The 13,557-nt window shown below is 61.2% G+C and overlaps 1 protein-coding gene and 1 pseudogene across 6 annotated transcripts in view; both read right to left on the bottom strand.

Moving 5' to 3' along the window:
- The window catches only part of FLYWCH1 (FLYWCH-type zinc finger 1), a 30,032-nt gene that overhangs the window by 6,616 nt on the left and 9,859 nt on the right, over window positions 1-13,557 (bottom strand). For 2 of the 6 annotated variants that reach the window (XM_045285964.1, XM_045285966.1), the window contains exons 2-8: window positions 11,572-11,783; window positions 9,613-10,036; window positions 8,826-9,263; window positions 6,139-6,573; window positions 5,785-6,048; window positions 3,188-3,451; window positions 2,292-2,595 (exon numbers count right to left, since the gene is read on the bottom strand). In XM_045285964.1, coding sequence (XP_045141899.1) covers window positions 2,292-2,595; window positions 3,188-3,451; window positions 5,785-6,048; window positions 6,139-6,573; window positions 8,826-9,263; window positions 9,613-9,934 — 2,027 coding nt within the window. In that variant the 5' untranslated portion in view covers window positions 9,935-10,036; window positions 11,572-11,783. The remainder of the gene's footprint in view (window positions 1-2,291; window positions 2,596-3,187; window positions 3,452-5,784; window positions 6,049-6,138; window positions 6,574-8,825; window positions 9,264-9,612; window positions 10,037-11,571; window positions 11,784-13,557) is intronic. The other 4 variants (XM_045285965.1, XM_045285967.1, XM_045285968.1 and 1 more) reach the window with 3 other exon arrangements.
- On the bottom strand, window positions 451-2,187 carry LOC105978889 (annotated as a pseudogene).

Here is a 13,557-nt window from a genome sequence, read left to right as displayed (position 1 = left end):
GAGGGAGGGGAAAAATGAGGACCTAATGCCGAGGGTTTAAGTGGGGAGAAAATATTTTGAGAATGATGAGGGCAATGAATGTATAAATGCGCTTTACACAATTGATGTGTGTATGGATTGTGATGAGTTGTATGGGCCCCTAATAAAATGATTAAAAATAAAAAATAAAAAGAAACCCCCTCGTATCACCTGACTTTTTTTTTTTTTTTTTGGCATTCAAAGGTGACCTTCAGTAACAAACAGCAGGTGGAGGGGTGGCCCCCAGACGGGAATGGTAGAACTGCTGCTGGAGGCCTCAGGGGTCCCCCGCCCCCGGTTCTGAGCCCTGAAGACAGGGAAGCAGAGGGCCCTACTGAGGGTGGGGGTGCCCAGCTCCCCGTAAGTCCTTCTGCCTGAGGACCTGTGTGGCCCAGGAGGCAGCAGCGAGTGGAGCAGGTTGGGACTGCCTGAGCTGGAAGGTCCTGGTGATGACGGAGTGTCGGCCCCGGCTGGCGTGCAGGCGAGCAGGCCCCGGCCCCGGGGCTCAGATATGGAAGCTCCCCTCACGGCCATCAATGGGGTGCAGTCGCCGGTAGAGTCCGTGCTGGTGCCCTGCAGGGACTGCAGGCTCAGGGAACTGCCAAGGTACTCCGCCCGAGACATGGGCAGCCCGAAGCCAAAGCCGTGCATAGGTCCTGACTGGCCACCACTGAGCATGTCCAGGTGGCCAAAAAGGGGGCTGATCCGGGGGTCCTGGGTGCTGGCTTCGGCCGTGGTGAAGTGGTTGTCCATGACCCGCTCCAGGTCCTTGTGAGCGATGCCCCCGCCCCGTCTGAGATCCTGATGACAAGATCGATAGCGCTGTTGGCAATGGTGATGGCCACATCGGGGACATTGTAGGGGGTGTCTAGGTGACTCTCCATTGTAGCCCTCATGGCATTCCTGAGCAGCTCGGGCAGGACGTAGTCCAGTGGCATGGGGATGAAGGGGAAACGGGCAGCCACGTGCCCGTTGATGCAGACATGGGGGGCATTGCCATATTTGTGTTCACACAGGCGTCTGGCAACGTCTGCCCACTTTTCAATAATCTTCTTTGGTGAAAGGCGAGTGCAGATGATGCCAACCAAGTCGGGCTTGTCCTCGTGCAGTGCCAAGTGATGCGTAGCCAACATGTGATACCAAGCCATGACGTCAAGGTCTTGTCCAAGAAACAGCGGACGAGTTTCTCGTCCTTGCTAGGCTTTCGGCTCTCCCGAAGGCCCTCGGCTAGGAGGGTCACCGTATCTGTGGTTATCCAGCAGCTGTCGCACCAGCTGGCAGTCCCGGGCCTCTTCAGTCTGGTCCTTGATGGGGGAAAGTCTGTCAACTTCTGGAAGGCACGGATGTACAGCTCGTGCACGTGCAGGGCAGTGGGTTGCAGCCGATGATGAAAGGCAGGCTGCGGGAGCCCTTGATGTGGTAAGCCATCCCCACCGGGAGCTCCTGCTGCAGATACCGGGCACTTTTCAGAAGGTGGCTCCCATCCTGTGAGCAGCCGGAATGGAGCGTCATGGTGGGCGTAAGTCGAACCGAGGGCTTCTCTACTGCCACGTCGATGGCCGACTGGTTGTAAAAGGAGGTGACCGTTTTGGAGTGTTCGCGGGCCATCTCCACGTGGTGTGTGTCGGTGGCGGAGGTGGAGCGGGTCCAGAGCGCGAGTGGGGACCCCAGGAGGGGCCGGAGTGGAGGCGCACCCCGGGCGCCACTCCCCAGCACAGACGCCAATATCATTTTTTTCATCCTTTGTCAGGACTGGGGTGGCTACTCGAGTTGAGGACCGGGCAGCTGGAGGTGACCCCCAAAACCGGGTAAAGAAGGGCTCGTCTCTGGCTTCAGGGGTGAGGGGTGCAGCAGTGTGCCAACCAGCTCAGCCCCCCGGGTGCTGCTCCCATCTCCTAGGCGGCCATGATCTTACCAGCCAGGTCTGCGCTCAGCGTGGGCCCAGGGCAGGAGAGCGAGGGGAGGTGCGTCGATTTATTGCTCCCAATGCTTAGCTAACTCACCTGTGACTTCTGTGTGACCGTGTCAGGGGATCACAGACCCCAACAAGAAGCAGGGGGACGTAAAGCTCTGTGGGAGTCCGAGCACTCATAGAATGTTCTACTGGGTCCCAGTGAGCCTAGCGAGCCCGTGGGCTTCAGCGATTCATGGCTGTGACTTTTGGAAACTGAGTACCGAGCCTTTTTGTTGAGGTAACTCCAAGTGGATTCAAACTGCCAGCCAGAGGCTCCCAGGAGATCCCTGCCCACCCCCCACCCCCCTGCCCCCAGTACCTGGGTCTTCCTCCTGAGCTGGCCCGGGAAGCTGCTCTCGCTGCCGCAGGGCCTCCAGGCCATCCAGGTCGGCTGGGTGGCAGTGGCCCCTCATGACGGTCACTCGGGAGCCCTGGGTGATGGCCCGGCTGCGGCAGCCCAGCCTGGCCTGGTCCCGGCACATCCAATACACCTTGTCGCCGGCCGCCTTCTCCTTCCTGTACAGGAAGGACTCGTGCACCAGGAAGCGCCCCCCCAGCGAGGTCCTCAAGAATTCCAGGGGCTGGGTGGCTCCTGAGGGAGAAGGCCACAGTCGGCGGAGCCACTGGGCGCAGGCCAGGGACAGAAGGCTGAGGCTGGGCACCACAGGGAGAGGCCGTCCCCATCTCCCACTGCTGTGACTGCTGCCTCACCCCTCCAGCCTGGCGCCTGGCCCTGAGGACCTGAGTCCAGCCAGCTGACCCCTCCAGGCCCCCCTGGGTCTCTCCTGACTGTGCCCTTGGTGGACAGTCCCCGGGGCAGACTCTGGCCTGTGGTTTCTGTGCGCACCCTGCCACCCCCAGGTTCAGCTCCCCGTCTTTTGACCTCTCAGCTGGCCAGTAACCAGCCAAGTACTATCAGAAGATGAGGCGCTGGAATGGAGAGGACACAATGTGGGGCTGGTGGCCATGCTGACCATGCAGCTGGGGGGAGCAGGACACAGGAGAGCACTCCCAGGAAAGGGAGTGACAGGTGGGGCCCCCAAGGTCTGATGCGTGCCCATAAATGGGCTATGATATAGCATCAAGATTGATAACCTGCTATACCCCTTTTCACACTCACAGCCAAGCTAGACCCGTGGACGTGGGCCCAAAGGGGCCACCAAGCAGGGGGTCTTGGGCTGGAGGCAGATGGCCTTGAGCCAGCTGTCCACGTACCTAGGCCTTCCCGATGGGCTGACCCAGGAAGCCGCTCCCGCTGCCGCAGGGCCTCCAGGCCGCCCAGGTCCGCTGGGTGGCTGTGGCCCCGCATCACTGTCACCCGGCCGCCCTGGGTGATGGCGCGGCTGCGGCAGCCCATGCGGGCCTGGTCCCGGCAGGTCCAGTACACCTTGTCGCCAGCTGCCTTCTCTCGCCGGTACAGGAAGCACTCGTGCACCAGGAAGCTGCCCCCCAGGGGGGTCCTCAGGAACTCAGGACCACCTGCGGAGATGGCAGAACTGGTCAGGAAGCTGATGGGGACCCCGGAGCCTGGGGCCTTAGGGTCGTGAGGGGTGGAGGAGCCCCCCCATACCATGCCTATACCTCTCCTCACAGCATATCAACCCCAGCGCTGGGCTGTTGGCTGCCTGGGCCACCTTTCCTGAGCATGGGGGCGTGAAGCAGGCCCTCTGCCTCCCAAGGGCTTTGTCAAGCGTCCTGTCTTGGCAGCTAGCCTGGGAGCTGGACAGGGCTGGCAGCACGGGAGAGGGGGCTGGGGCAGAGCAGGGAACAGAGAGGTTGTTGGCTAAGATGTACAGGGGACTCCCAGGAGAAGGAAGTAGAGGGACAGGGTGCCTTGAAAGGTGCACGCCCACCCACACTGCTAGTGGGAATGCTGCAGAGCCGTTCCCCATGGAGACTCAACAGCACGGAGGGTGTTACTTATCAGCTTGGTCTACGGGCCTCGTGCTGCCCACAGGCCCTGTGGGAGAAGGCAGGCGCCGTCGTGGGGGCACTCACGCACGCACGCTCTCTCCGGGGAATGACTTTGGAGGGGCACTTCACGGCACAGAGAAGGTGCGTGCAGCCCGGAGGGGGAGGCGGGCAGAATTATCTTTCGAGGCCCGAATCCAGAAACGTTGCTAGTCCGGGAACAGGCTACCTGGTCCAAACTCAACTCCTGTTTTCCCTCGATGGAGGTCAGGGGTGGTGAGGCGGCTGGGGGCCGAGGCCAGGGTGTGTGCCGGTGCCCAGGGCTGTGACTTTCCCCGGCAGACCACCAGGCCTACGGGGTGAGAAGCATTTAACCCACCAGGGCTGACATGGTGGAAGTGAGTTCGGCTCCGGGTGCCCAGAGGGAAGGCGGGAGGCCTGCGAGAATACCAGGAGCGGGGGTGGGAGTGGGGTGGGTGCGCTGGGGGCCCCACTGGTGCAGTAGTGAGAAGCCCTTCCTTGGGGCACTTCTACTCTACCCTAGAGGGTTGGCAGCAGGTCTGGTTTTGGGGGTTGGGACTGGGGGCGGAGAAGCTGTGTTTAGAATGAAAATGAAAATGGGTCAAAAGTGACTTGGAGAAACTGCAGGTCTTTGACTGTCCCCAGGCAGCCCCCAGGGACAGAGAAAACGACAGGGGTAAGCAGAGAGGCCTGCAGGCGGGCCAAGCTCTGAGAGCAGGACAGTTGGGTCGTGCAGCCCCAGGGTGACCAGGTGGACAAGCTGGGCTCAGTGCCTCCAGTGAGAACTGGCGGTCACCCGTGGTAGTGCACAGAGTTACGCCCTTGGCAGCACTCAAAGGTTGGCGACTAAAGTCCACCAAGAAGCCTTGGAAGAGAGGCCTGGTGGGTGAGCTGCTGCCCCAAACCCAGCCCTTCGGTCCCCAGACACCAGGGTAACCGTGGGGGTGGTCTTTCATGGGTGACCAGAGGTTTCTGTAGAACATCTGGACTGGTTACACGCAAACCATCCCAGCCCTCCTCCCGCCACCTCATCTGTAGGGGGCTCGCAGCACCACCCAACTTGCTGCCACGGAGCCGACACCGACTCCTCCACCTTTGTAGGGCAGGCTAGAGCTGCCCCTGGGGGTTTCTGAGACTGTAGTTCTTTGTGGGTGTAGAAAACCACGTCTCTCTCCTGAGGAGTGGGTGGTTTCAAACAGCTGACCTTGGGGTTAGCAGCCCAACCAGTAACCACTCTGCCACCAGGGCTCCTGCAGAACCCATTGGTTACTGGACATTACACTCGCCTAGATCTAGACACTCGGGCCAAAGAGTCCTCCCACTGCCTCCTGGACATGCCATAGGGAACCTGGTGATGCCATGGGTTAGGTAGAGGACCGACTGCTAATCTAAGGGTCAGCGGTCAAGTCCACCAGTTGCTCTTCTGGAAAGTGTTCTGCTCTGTCCTCCAGTATCGCTATGGGTAGGAATGACCCCAACTTAAAATCACCTGCTGGGAGAGGACCTTGGGGCTGGTAACGGGGTGTGTGGGGGGTGGCGGCATATCAGCAAATGACAAAGGGGCCCTTGCCAGTGGACCAACCGACAGCAGAGCCCAGCGGACGGCCTGGAGCGCAGCAGAGCGTGGTGATGGCGCAGCCGGGGCAACGTGTCCTCCTGCTGCTCACGAGGATGCTCTGAGCCACTCGGACTGCGCGACAGCCAACAACCACCGCACGTTCTTTCACAACGGCAAGCGAGGCTGGCCTGGGCCCAGGAGGAGCGAGACGGACAGCTGAAGGGGTCCTAACACCTTCCAGAAGGCTCCGAGAAGGTATGGGGGAAGCAGCCTCCCTCCCATTTTCCAAGCCCTGCCCGTGGTCCTTTGGCTCTTGGGGTACCTGAGTTCCCGCGCTGGGCCTGGCCGGGGCGCTTCTCCCGCTGCCGCATGATCTCCAGGCCGCCCAGGTCCGCTGGGTGGCTGTGGCCCCGCATCACTGTCACCCGGCTGCCCTGGGTGATGGCGCGGCTGCGGCAGCCCATGCGGGCCTGGTCCCGGCAGGTCCAGTACACCTTGTTGCCCGCCGCCTTCTCTCGCCGGTACAGGAAGCACTCGTGCACCAGGAAGCTGCCCCCCAGGGGGGTCCTCAGGAACTCAGGGCCACCTGTGGTGATGCCAGAGCTGGTCAGGGCCTGGGGCTAGGCCATCTGAGCCCACCACGTGCCGCCCCTGGACCTTAAGGAGGTAGACTCACCTGGCTCGGAGTCCTCCGTCTCACTTGGAGGCCCCTTCGGGGTGGGGGGCTGGCTCCGGGGCCCCGGGTCTTTGGGCTTGGCACGTTGCCGCGGCCGGGGCCTGGTCAGGGTGCCGGACCCCTGCTGGTGGAAGAGGCTGTCCACGCCATGGAGTAGCTTGTCCGCAGGCCCGGCCTGCAGGGACTCCATGGCCTTTTCCTGCTGGCGCCGGGCCTCCAGGCCCTCCACATCGGGCAGGTGGCTGTGGCCCCGCATGATGGTCACGCGTGTACCCTGGGTGATGGCCCGGCTGCGGCAGGCGTGCATGGCGTGCTCCCGGCATGTCCAGTACACCTTGTCCCCGACGGCCTTCTCCCGTTTGTAGAGGAAGGACTCGTGCACCAGGAAGCTGCCTCCGTAGCAGGTCCTCAGGAACTCCAGGGGCTGCGCCTCGCCTGGGGGGACACGGCAGTGAGTGGAGCAACGGCTTTCGCTCCCCCACTCAGAACGAGGAGGCTCTTGGGGGCTGCCCATGTGGCAGATACAAGGGTGACACACCTTCCACTTTGTATCTGCCACGTGTGTCCTCCAGCTGGGCACTCAGGGGGGAGCCTCTGACAGCCCTGTTCACGGTCACGAGTAAGTTCTAGGCCCAGGAGTGTGGGAATGTGATCTTGACTGGGAACCAGGTCTTGGCAGACAGTCTCGGTAGAAGGGCCAGCGAGGTGAGACCAGGACCAGGGCGGCCCACCTGGGATCCGATGAGCGTCCCGGGGAGGGTGGGGGGAGGGAGAGGGCGGGGACCAGGTTCATGTGCTCATTTGCTAAAGGAAGGGCTGCCGGTTTGAATCCACCACCAGGGACCTCGGAAACAAGCCCTGGTGACCTGCTTCAGAAACGGCCACAGCCACCGAGCCCGAGAGCGCAAAAGTCCTCTGACCCACGTGGGGGCCGTGCCTACGTGTCATCTGGACAGCCACTGGCCTGGCTCAGATCACAGGGCAGGGCAGGGCTGCCGCAGAATCTGGGGTCTGAATCCCAGATGCCACTGGCCTGGCTCAGATCACAGGGCAGGGCTGCAACAGAATCTGGGGTCTGAACCCCAGATGTGTCCACCGGGCCGCTGCTCCTAGACGCAGTGACTTGCTGCTGGGTGCCGTCAGTGGGTCCAGCTCATGGCGACCCTGTGACAGAGCTAAACTGCCCCGGGGAGGGGTGGGTTTCCCACGCAGGAGCTCCCAGCCCTTCTTCCAGCAAGTGGCTGCTAGTTTGGACCACCGACCTTTCTGGCAGAAGCTGAGCACTGAATCATCATGCCACCAGGGGTCTTTATGGACACTGCTGCCACCGCTGCCAGCTAGGGGCGGCCCCGAAGGGCAGCAAACCTGCCCCGTGGGCTGCCACCTCTAAAGAAGCTGGCGGTCTCCCGGCTCGGCTGATGGGTTCCAAGCCCCGCCCTTCTGGCAGTGTCCACCGCCTCACCAGGGCTCCCACACGAGTGACCACTGGGCAGTGAATTATTCAGTGTGGCTCTTCTAGCCATCGCCTCGCTGAGCTCCCACCCAGCGACCCTTCCCGATGGGTCTGGGTAAGAGCGGCGGAGGACCCTGAGGGGACTGGGGTGTGACTGTCAACACGGCTCACTGTGGTGGCTTTCCTGCCGGGTGGAAAATGATCCCTCTCAGAAGCAGGAGTAGGGGAGAGCTCACTGCTAACAAGAGACACGACTGAGGAGTGGAGTAGCTCCTCTGGACCCCGCGATTCCTGAGCATTGGACCCTCCTGGCCCAGGACACAGCTCCGGGGAGAGAGAGAGAGAGAGAGAGAGGCAGAGGAGCAGCAGCAGCAGAACCAGGAGCCAGAGCGTGAGACAGAGCAGTGGACTTCCCGTTGAGTGCTTTGGGGCAGAAGGCTGGCTTGTACAAGGGGGGCCTCTGGGCACGTACTTTAAGGAGTTGAGTGCCTCCAGGCTGAGGCTGACAGTGGAGGGGTATGCTCTTGGGCATCTATTGGCAACCCCAAAAGAGCTCTGTAACATTGGCCAAGCAGGGCAGAGGCCAGGCCGAGAGGCGGAGGACCAGGCAGACGCCTGACTCCGGCGGGTGTGGCCGAGAAGAAACGGTCCTGAATGGCTAACTGCATGCGTAGGGTTAGGGTTTCTCAGGTGCGGTGGGAGTCGGAACAGTCGGTGTCGTGTCGGACGTGGGGCTCTTGCGATGGCTCCAGACTCGTGGAAGCCTGGGTCTGCATCAAAGAAGCCAGACACGTGGCTCTTGGAAGGTTACTGTGGCTGCTGTCATGCTGAAAGGGGTGTACAGAAGGATGTGCTGAGGCGGAGGGGAGGAAAGCTTCTGGAGTGAATGGGGCAAAACGCAGGCTGGTTAGGCACAGCAGCACTGACAGGAGAACAGGGCCTACCAGCTCCTCCCTAGTGGAGGCCCAGGGCAACATGTGTACAATGGAGACACAGTAGTGACTGTGAAGCTAACACTCTGATTTCTGGGCTGGATACCGGTCCCTGCTGCAGCAGAAAACCCTACTCGGATCTCCGCCATGGTCGGAGTGAAGAATGGGATGTGTAACCTAAAGTCTATTTGATTTCCGGGTGTTCTCAAAGCAGGGGGAACCCCTTATCTCTATAGAGCAGAGGGGCTCTGTCTGCAGAGTGGGGTTCACTACAAGCCTGGAGCAGGATGGGGGTGGCTCACCTGTCTCTGGTGCTGGACGCTTCTTGGGGGGTAAGCTCAGCATCGACAGGGCCTGGAGCCCCTCATCTTCCTCGGGGGCTGGCCTGTCCAGCTCAGGGACCGGCTCCTCGGGGCACAGCCAGGGGCTCACCCCCTCCAGTGGCTCCTCTTCAGGGCCCTGGGGACCTCCTGAGCCCTCTGGCAGGGCTGGGCTGGGCAGCTTCTCTCTCTGGCGCCGTGCCTCCAGGCCCTGCTCATCAGGTGGGTGACAGTGGCCCCGCATCACAGTCACACGGGGACCCCGGGTGATGGCGCGGCCCCGGCAGCGCCGCTCGGAGTGTTCCCGGCACTTCCAGTACACCTTGTCTCCCACTGCCTTCTCCTGCTTGTACAGGAAGGAGTTGTGCACCAGCAGGCGGCCCCCAAATGGGGTCTTCAGGAACTCCAGGGGTCTGAGGGCTGCAGGGCAAGAGCGGGCATCAGCTGAGGGGCTGATGGGGGTTTGGTGGGGCTCCTCGGGGGCTGACAGGTTCCTGAGCCCCACTTTGGACCTCAGAGGCTCTGGTGTGTTCTAGTGGGAGGGGAGACAATGGGCATCCCAGAGGACGCTTGGAGAGGAACGGGCTACCAAACCCTCCAGAGGAAAGGGGGCGTGTGTGGAATGCAGCCTGAGGCAGCGTGGATACCAGTGCCCGGTTCTACCCCTTCCTCCATGTAGTACAGCCCGGGCAGCGTGGACACCAGCACCCCGTCCTAGCCGCTCCCCCATACGGCACAGCCCAAGGGCCCGCTGTTTGGTGGCACTCACCTGTGTCCAGACGGCTGCGTTTCTGCTCGGGTGCCCACATGATGGGTGGGACGCTGGTCTGCTCCTTGGCTGGCAGGATCTGCAGGGCCCCCGTCACAGTGGGTGGCCCTGACACGTCCAAGGATGTGACACAGTGGGCGCCTTTGGGCCTGGAGCCTAGCTCATTCCTGCTGTGGCCGGACGCCGCCAGCAGCACCAGGGGGGGAAACTTCTTGGGTATCCTGGGGGCTGCAGGGACCACGTTGGTGCCGGGCTCCCGGGAAGGTTCTTGGACAGCCTGCAGGCTCTCACCCTCCTGCTCGCCAGCCTCAGGCAGGGGCATCCTGGGGGAGGCGGCTGCCCACAGGCCACGCCCAGGCCAGCAGATGGCCTGCAATGTACCTCCTCCTCTTGGGCAAGGATCCTGGGGTCTAGCAGCTCCTTCCTGTGAGAGGGGGCAAGAGCCCTGTCAGTGGGGGCCTCAAGGCCCCAGATCCCGGACTGGAAGATCCAGGCTGGGACACACCGCCTGGTGCTAGAGGGCCCTGTGGGTGTTTCTGCTCACCCCCAGCCATGAGGTTTGTGAGTAAAGCCCCTTTCTGTGGGGTGTGGCTATGTCCTGATCATGAGTGACTGTGAATCCAGGGTGAGCTCCGTACCCCATCCCTCCCTCTCTCAGCCCACATCCTGAATCAGTTTACCAAGGACGTGCTGGGCTTGTCAGGGCAATGGTGACTACCAGGCACTAGCAGCAGGGCTGGCACTGAGGTCAACAGACCCCGGAGTCACCCCCACACTTCTCGGTGTGACCGCCCCCCCCATGAGGAGAGGTACTAGGGGCCTGGCACCAAGCTCGGGGGACAAGCACTTTGGAGACAGCAGCTCAGCTCACCCATCTGTCCAGGAGCTGAAAAGTCCATGCCCCACTGGCAGATGGGGAAACCGAGGCCCAGAGAGTAGGGATACACCTACCCAAGGATGAAGAGGCAAAGAGCTGAACCCCACATACTTCACCCCTACACTTTGGAGACCCGGTGCTGAAGCCTGGACCCCACTATCCCAAGCCAACCTAGCACCGGGTCTTGGCCCTGGGGAAATGCCCAGACCCCACTGTGGCTGTGATCTTGTCTCAGAGCAAGGGCATGGCTGGGCCTGGGCATCTGGCTGCCCCCGGAGAGGCAGAAGCTGAGTCATGGTGACACAGATGCCAGCCCTGGTCTTCAACTCAGGGGTGTTGGCTGGCACACGGACAGGGGGCCCTGCCCCTGCCCAGTGCCGAGGTTCAGTCCCCGCTGGTCACTCATCACTCAATGAAGGCCTCTGGTCTGGGGCTGCATGCGACTTCCCAGCCACCCCATAAACCCAGAAGTGGGCCAGGGGTCCCAGAGCAGTGACCCAGGCCCAGAGCTACTAGCCTGCCCGTGCTTCATGTGAACCCTCACCTGGAGGCGGGAGTTCTCCTCCAGGGGAGGGCTCAGAGAACCTTTGGGTCATGATGGGCAACCTCATGGGGGAGGGGTGGTCCCAGGACCCGCAGGTGACCTATCCTCCTCCACCCAGCTCCTCTCCTGGTGTCTTCTCTGGCCTGACACAGGTGGGTGGGGACCTGGAGTGCCCTGGGAACTAGACTACACAGAGGCATTGCCAGCAGCACCCCAAAACCCTGCAGGGCCTGCCGGGGTAGATCAGTGTTAAGTCGGGGAGGCCAGTCTACCCAGATACCCCACCCAGTATACTGATTGGCCTCTGAAGCATCTCTCTGCAGCTGACCACAGCCCTGGCACTGCTGGGGGGTGGGGGGCAGGTAGGAGGGGGTGAAGGACGGAAGCCTGCACACCTAGGGTTGGGCCAGGGGACACCAGGACCAGATTGGTTCTTTCCCGAGGCTTCCATTAAGCCTCCCCGCCCTGAGAGTGACCACACCTAGTGGGCTTTTAGACAGATGGCGAGACATGATGACAGGCCTACGAGTACCCTCACCTAGAGTCCCAGCAGGAGGACGATGAACACAAGGCCCTGGAGACCCTGGTAGCATGAGAAGGGGCGGGGCTGCCCTGGTGGCTCTCCTGGCACTGCGGACTTGTGAACCACTGAGTCGTCAGAGACCAAGTTCAGGGAGATGGACTGTTTAGTGTGACTCTCGTGGCCACGGCCTGTTACTCCACCAAACGGTCTCCATGTTCCTGATGGGTCTGGATAAGGTGAGGAAAGAGACTGATTGGATTACGTGATCCAGCTGTAAGTGACTGTTAACAGTGCTAATTATAAAGGTCATCCTAAAAAACAAAACCCCAAACCCTCAAAGCCATCGAGTTGGTGTTGACTTGTCGCCACCCTCTAGGACTGGGTAGAACTGCCCCTGGGAGCTCTGAGACTCTAACTCTTTACAGGAGCAGAAAGCCTGTCTGTCTCCCGCAGAGTGGCTGGTGGCTTCCAAAGGCTGCCAGGGCTCCCAGAGGGCCAGCCTGCTGCGTATAAAATGGGGCATCTCAGACGCAGGAGGTGGGAATCTCACTGCCAACAACAGAGAAGAGCCAAGAGTGGAGCATGTCCTTTGGACCCTGAGAGCCCCATCCAGTGTACCGCCTGGATCCAGGAGACAGCAGGGCAGCAGCAGCAGCAGCTGAACGGGGGCCAGAGCAGGAGACAGGAAATGGGGTCCCCAGCCCACAGAGCAAGTAAAGGCGAATGCTTTGGGGCAGGAGGCTGGCTCAGGGAATGGGGTGCCTCTGGCACTTAGTCCTGGAGCTGAGGTTTGTAGTGGAGGGGCAAGCCCTTTAGGTGTGTCTTGGCAATCCTAAATGGGTTTTGTAACATTGTCCAAGCAGAGCAGAAACCAGGTCAAGAGGCTGACGGCCAGAGAGAGGGCCCCCTGTGGGGGCAGCAGGGAAGAAGGGGCTGTCCTGAGTGAACCCCTAGCACTTCTCACTTGGGTTGTGACTATTCTCGTCCCTAGTAAACCCTGTAATCGTTGCGTTGGGTGGCCATTCCAAGGGAGTGTGGAACCCAGCAGGAAAAGAGCAAGCAGGGGAGCAGAGTGCGTGGGGACAACGGTGGGGCCAGAATGGCGGACAAAGGATGGCGGGGCGCCCACTGTGTCTGACATCCGTCTTAGGAGCCCGAGGGGTCAGATGTCAACCTCGCCCTGGTTCATCACTAAGGCACTCCACTCCAACTGGGGAAGCGCCACCTCAAGTCCACTCCCTGCCACTGCGCCGACACCGACTCACAGGGGCCCCACGGCCGGGAGAACTGCCCGGCGAGTTCCGAGGAAGCCCCGCGTCTGCCTCTGGAAGCAGAGTCGACCATGATGACCGGGGTGGAGGAAAGCTTAGTGGGAGTCCCTTGCCGATGGGGCGCCACTTAAAATGAGAAGGAAGAGGTGTCAACATCCTTTGACTGTCGGAAGGTGGAATGTACAAAGTGTGAATCTGGGAAAACGGGGCATCTTTAAACAATGGGATGCCTGAAGACCGAGATGCTCGGCATTAATCAGATGGCATGGACTGCCATTGGCCGCTTTGAGGCGGACAGGCGTATGGTTTACCGGGCCAAAAATGACCCATGAAGCCCTGGGGACATAGGGGTTACTTGTTGGGCTGTTAACCGCAAGGTCGGCAATTCAAACTGACTAGCCACTCATGAAGAGGTGCCAGGCACTGGGCTCACGTACAGAACACAGCCCTGCCTCTTCCTTTCCGCCTTCCCCGTCACTGCCATGCTGGCGCCCATGGCTGCAGCCACTGTGTCTGTCGGCTCATCGAGGGCCCCTCTTTTTGGCTGACGCTTGACTGCCCAGTGCACAGCACCTCGTGATCACATGTCCCCAGGAGGGGAGCTGAGGCTCTGCCATCCTTGCTGCCAAGGAGCATCCTGCCTGCACTTCTGCCGTCACGGATTCGCTTCGTCTTTTGGCGAAAACCCAGCCCCTGTAGTTGGGTTGATTCCGACTCGTGGTGACCTGAT

Source organism: Echinops telfairi, unplaced genomic scaffold (assembly GCF_000313985.2).
Source record: "Echinops telfairi isolate 266 unplaced genomic scaffold, ASM31398v2 ScPeMD7_5;HRSCAF=22, whole genome shotgun sequence".
NCBI classification, from domain to species: Eukaryota; Metazoa; Chordata; class Mammalia; order Afrosoricida; family Tenrecidae; genus Echinops; species Echinops telfairi.
The sequence above is the reverse complement of the archived record's forward strand: the minus strand, read 5'-3'. Positions and strand labels throughout refer to the sequence as shown.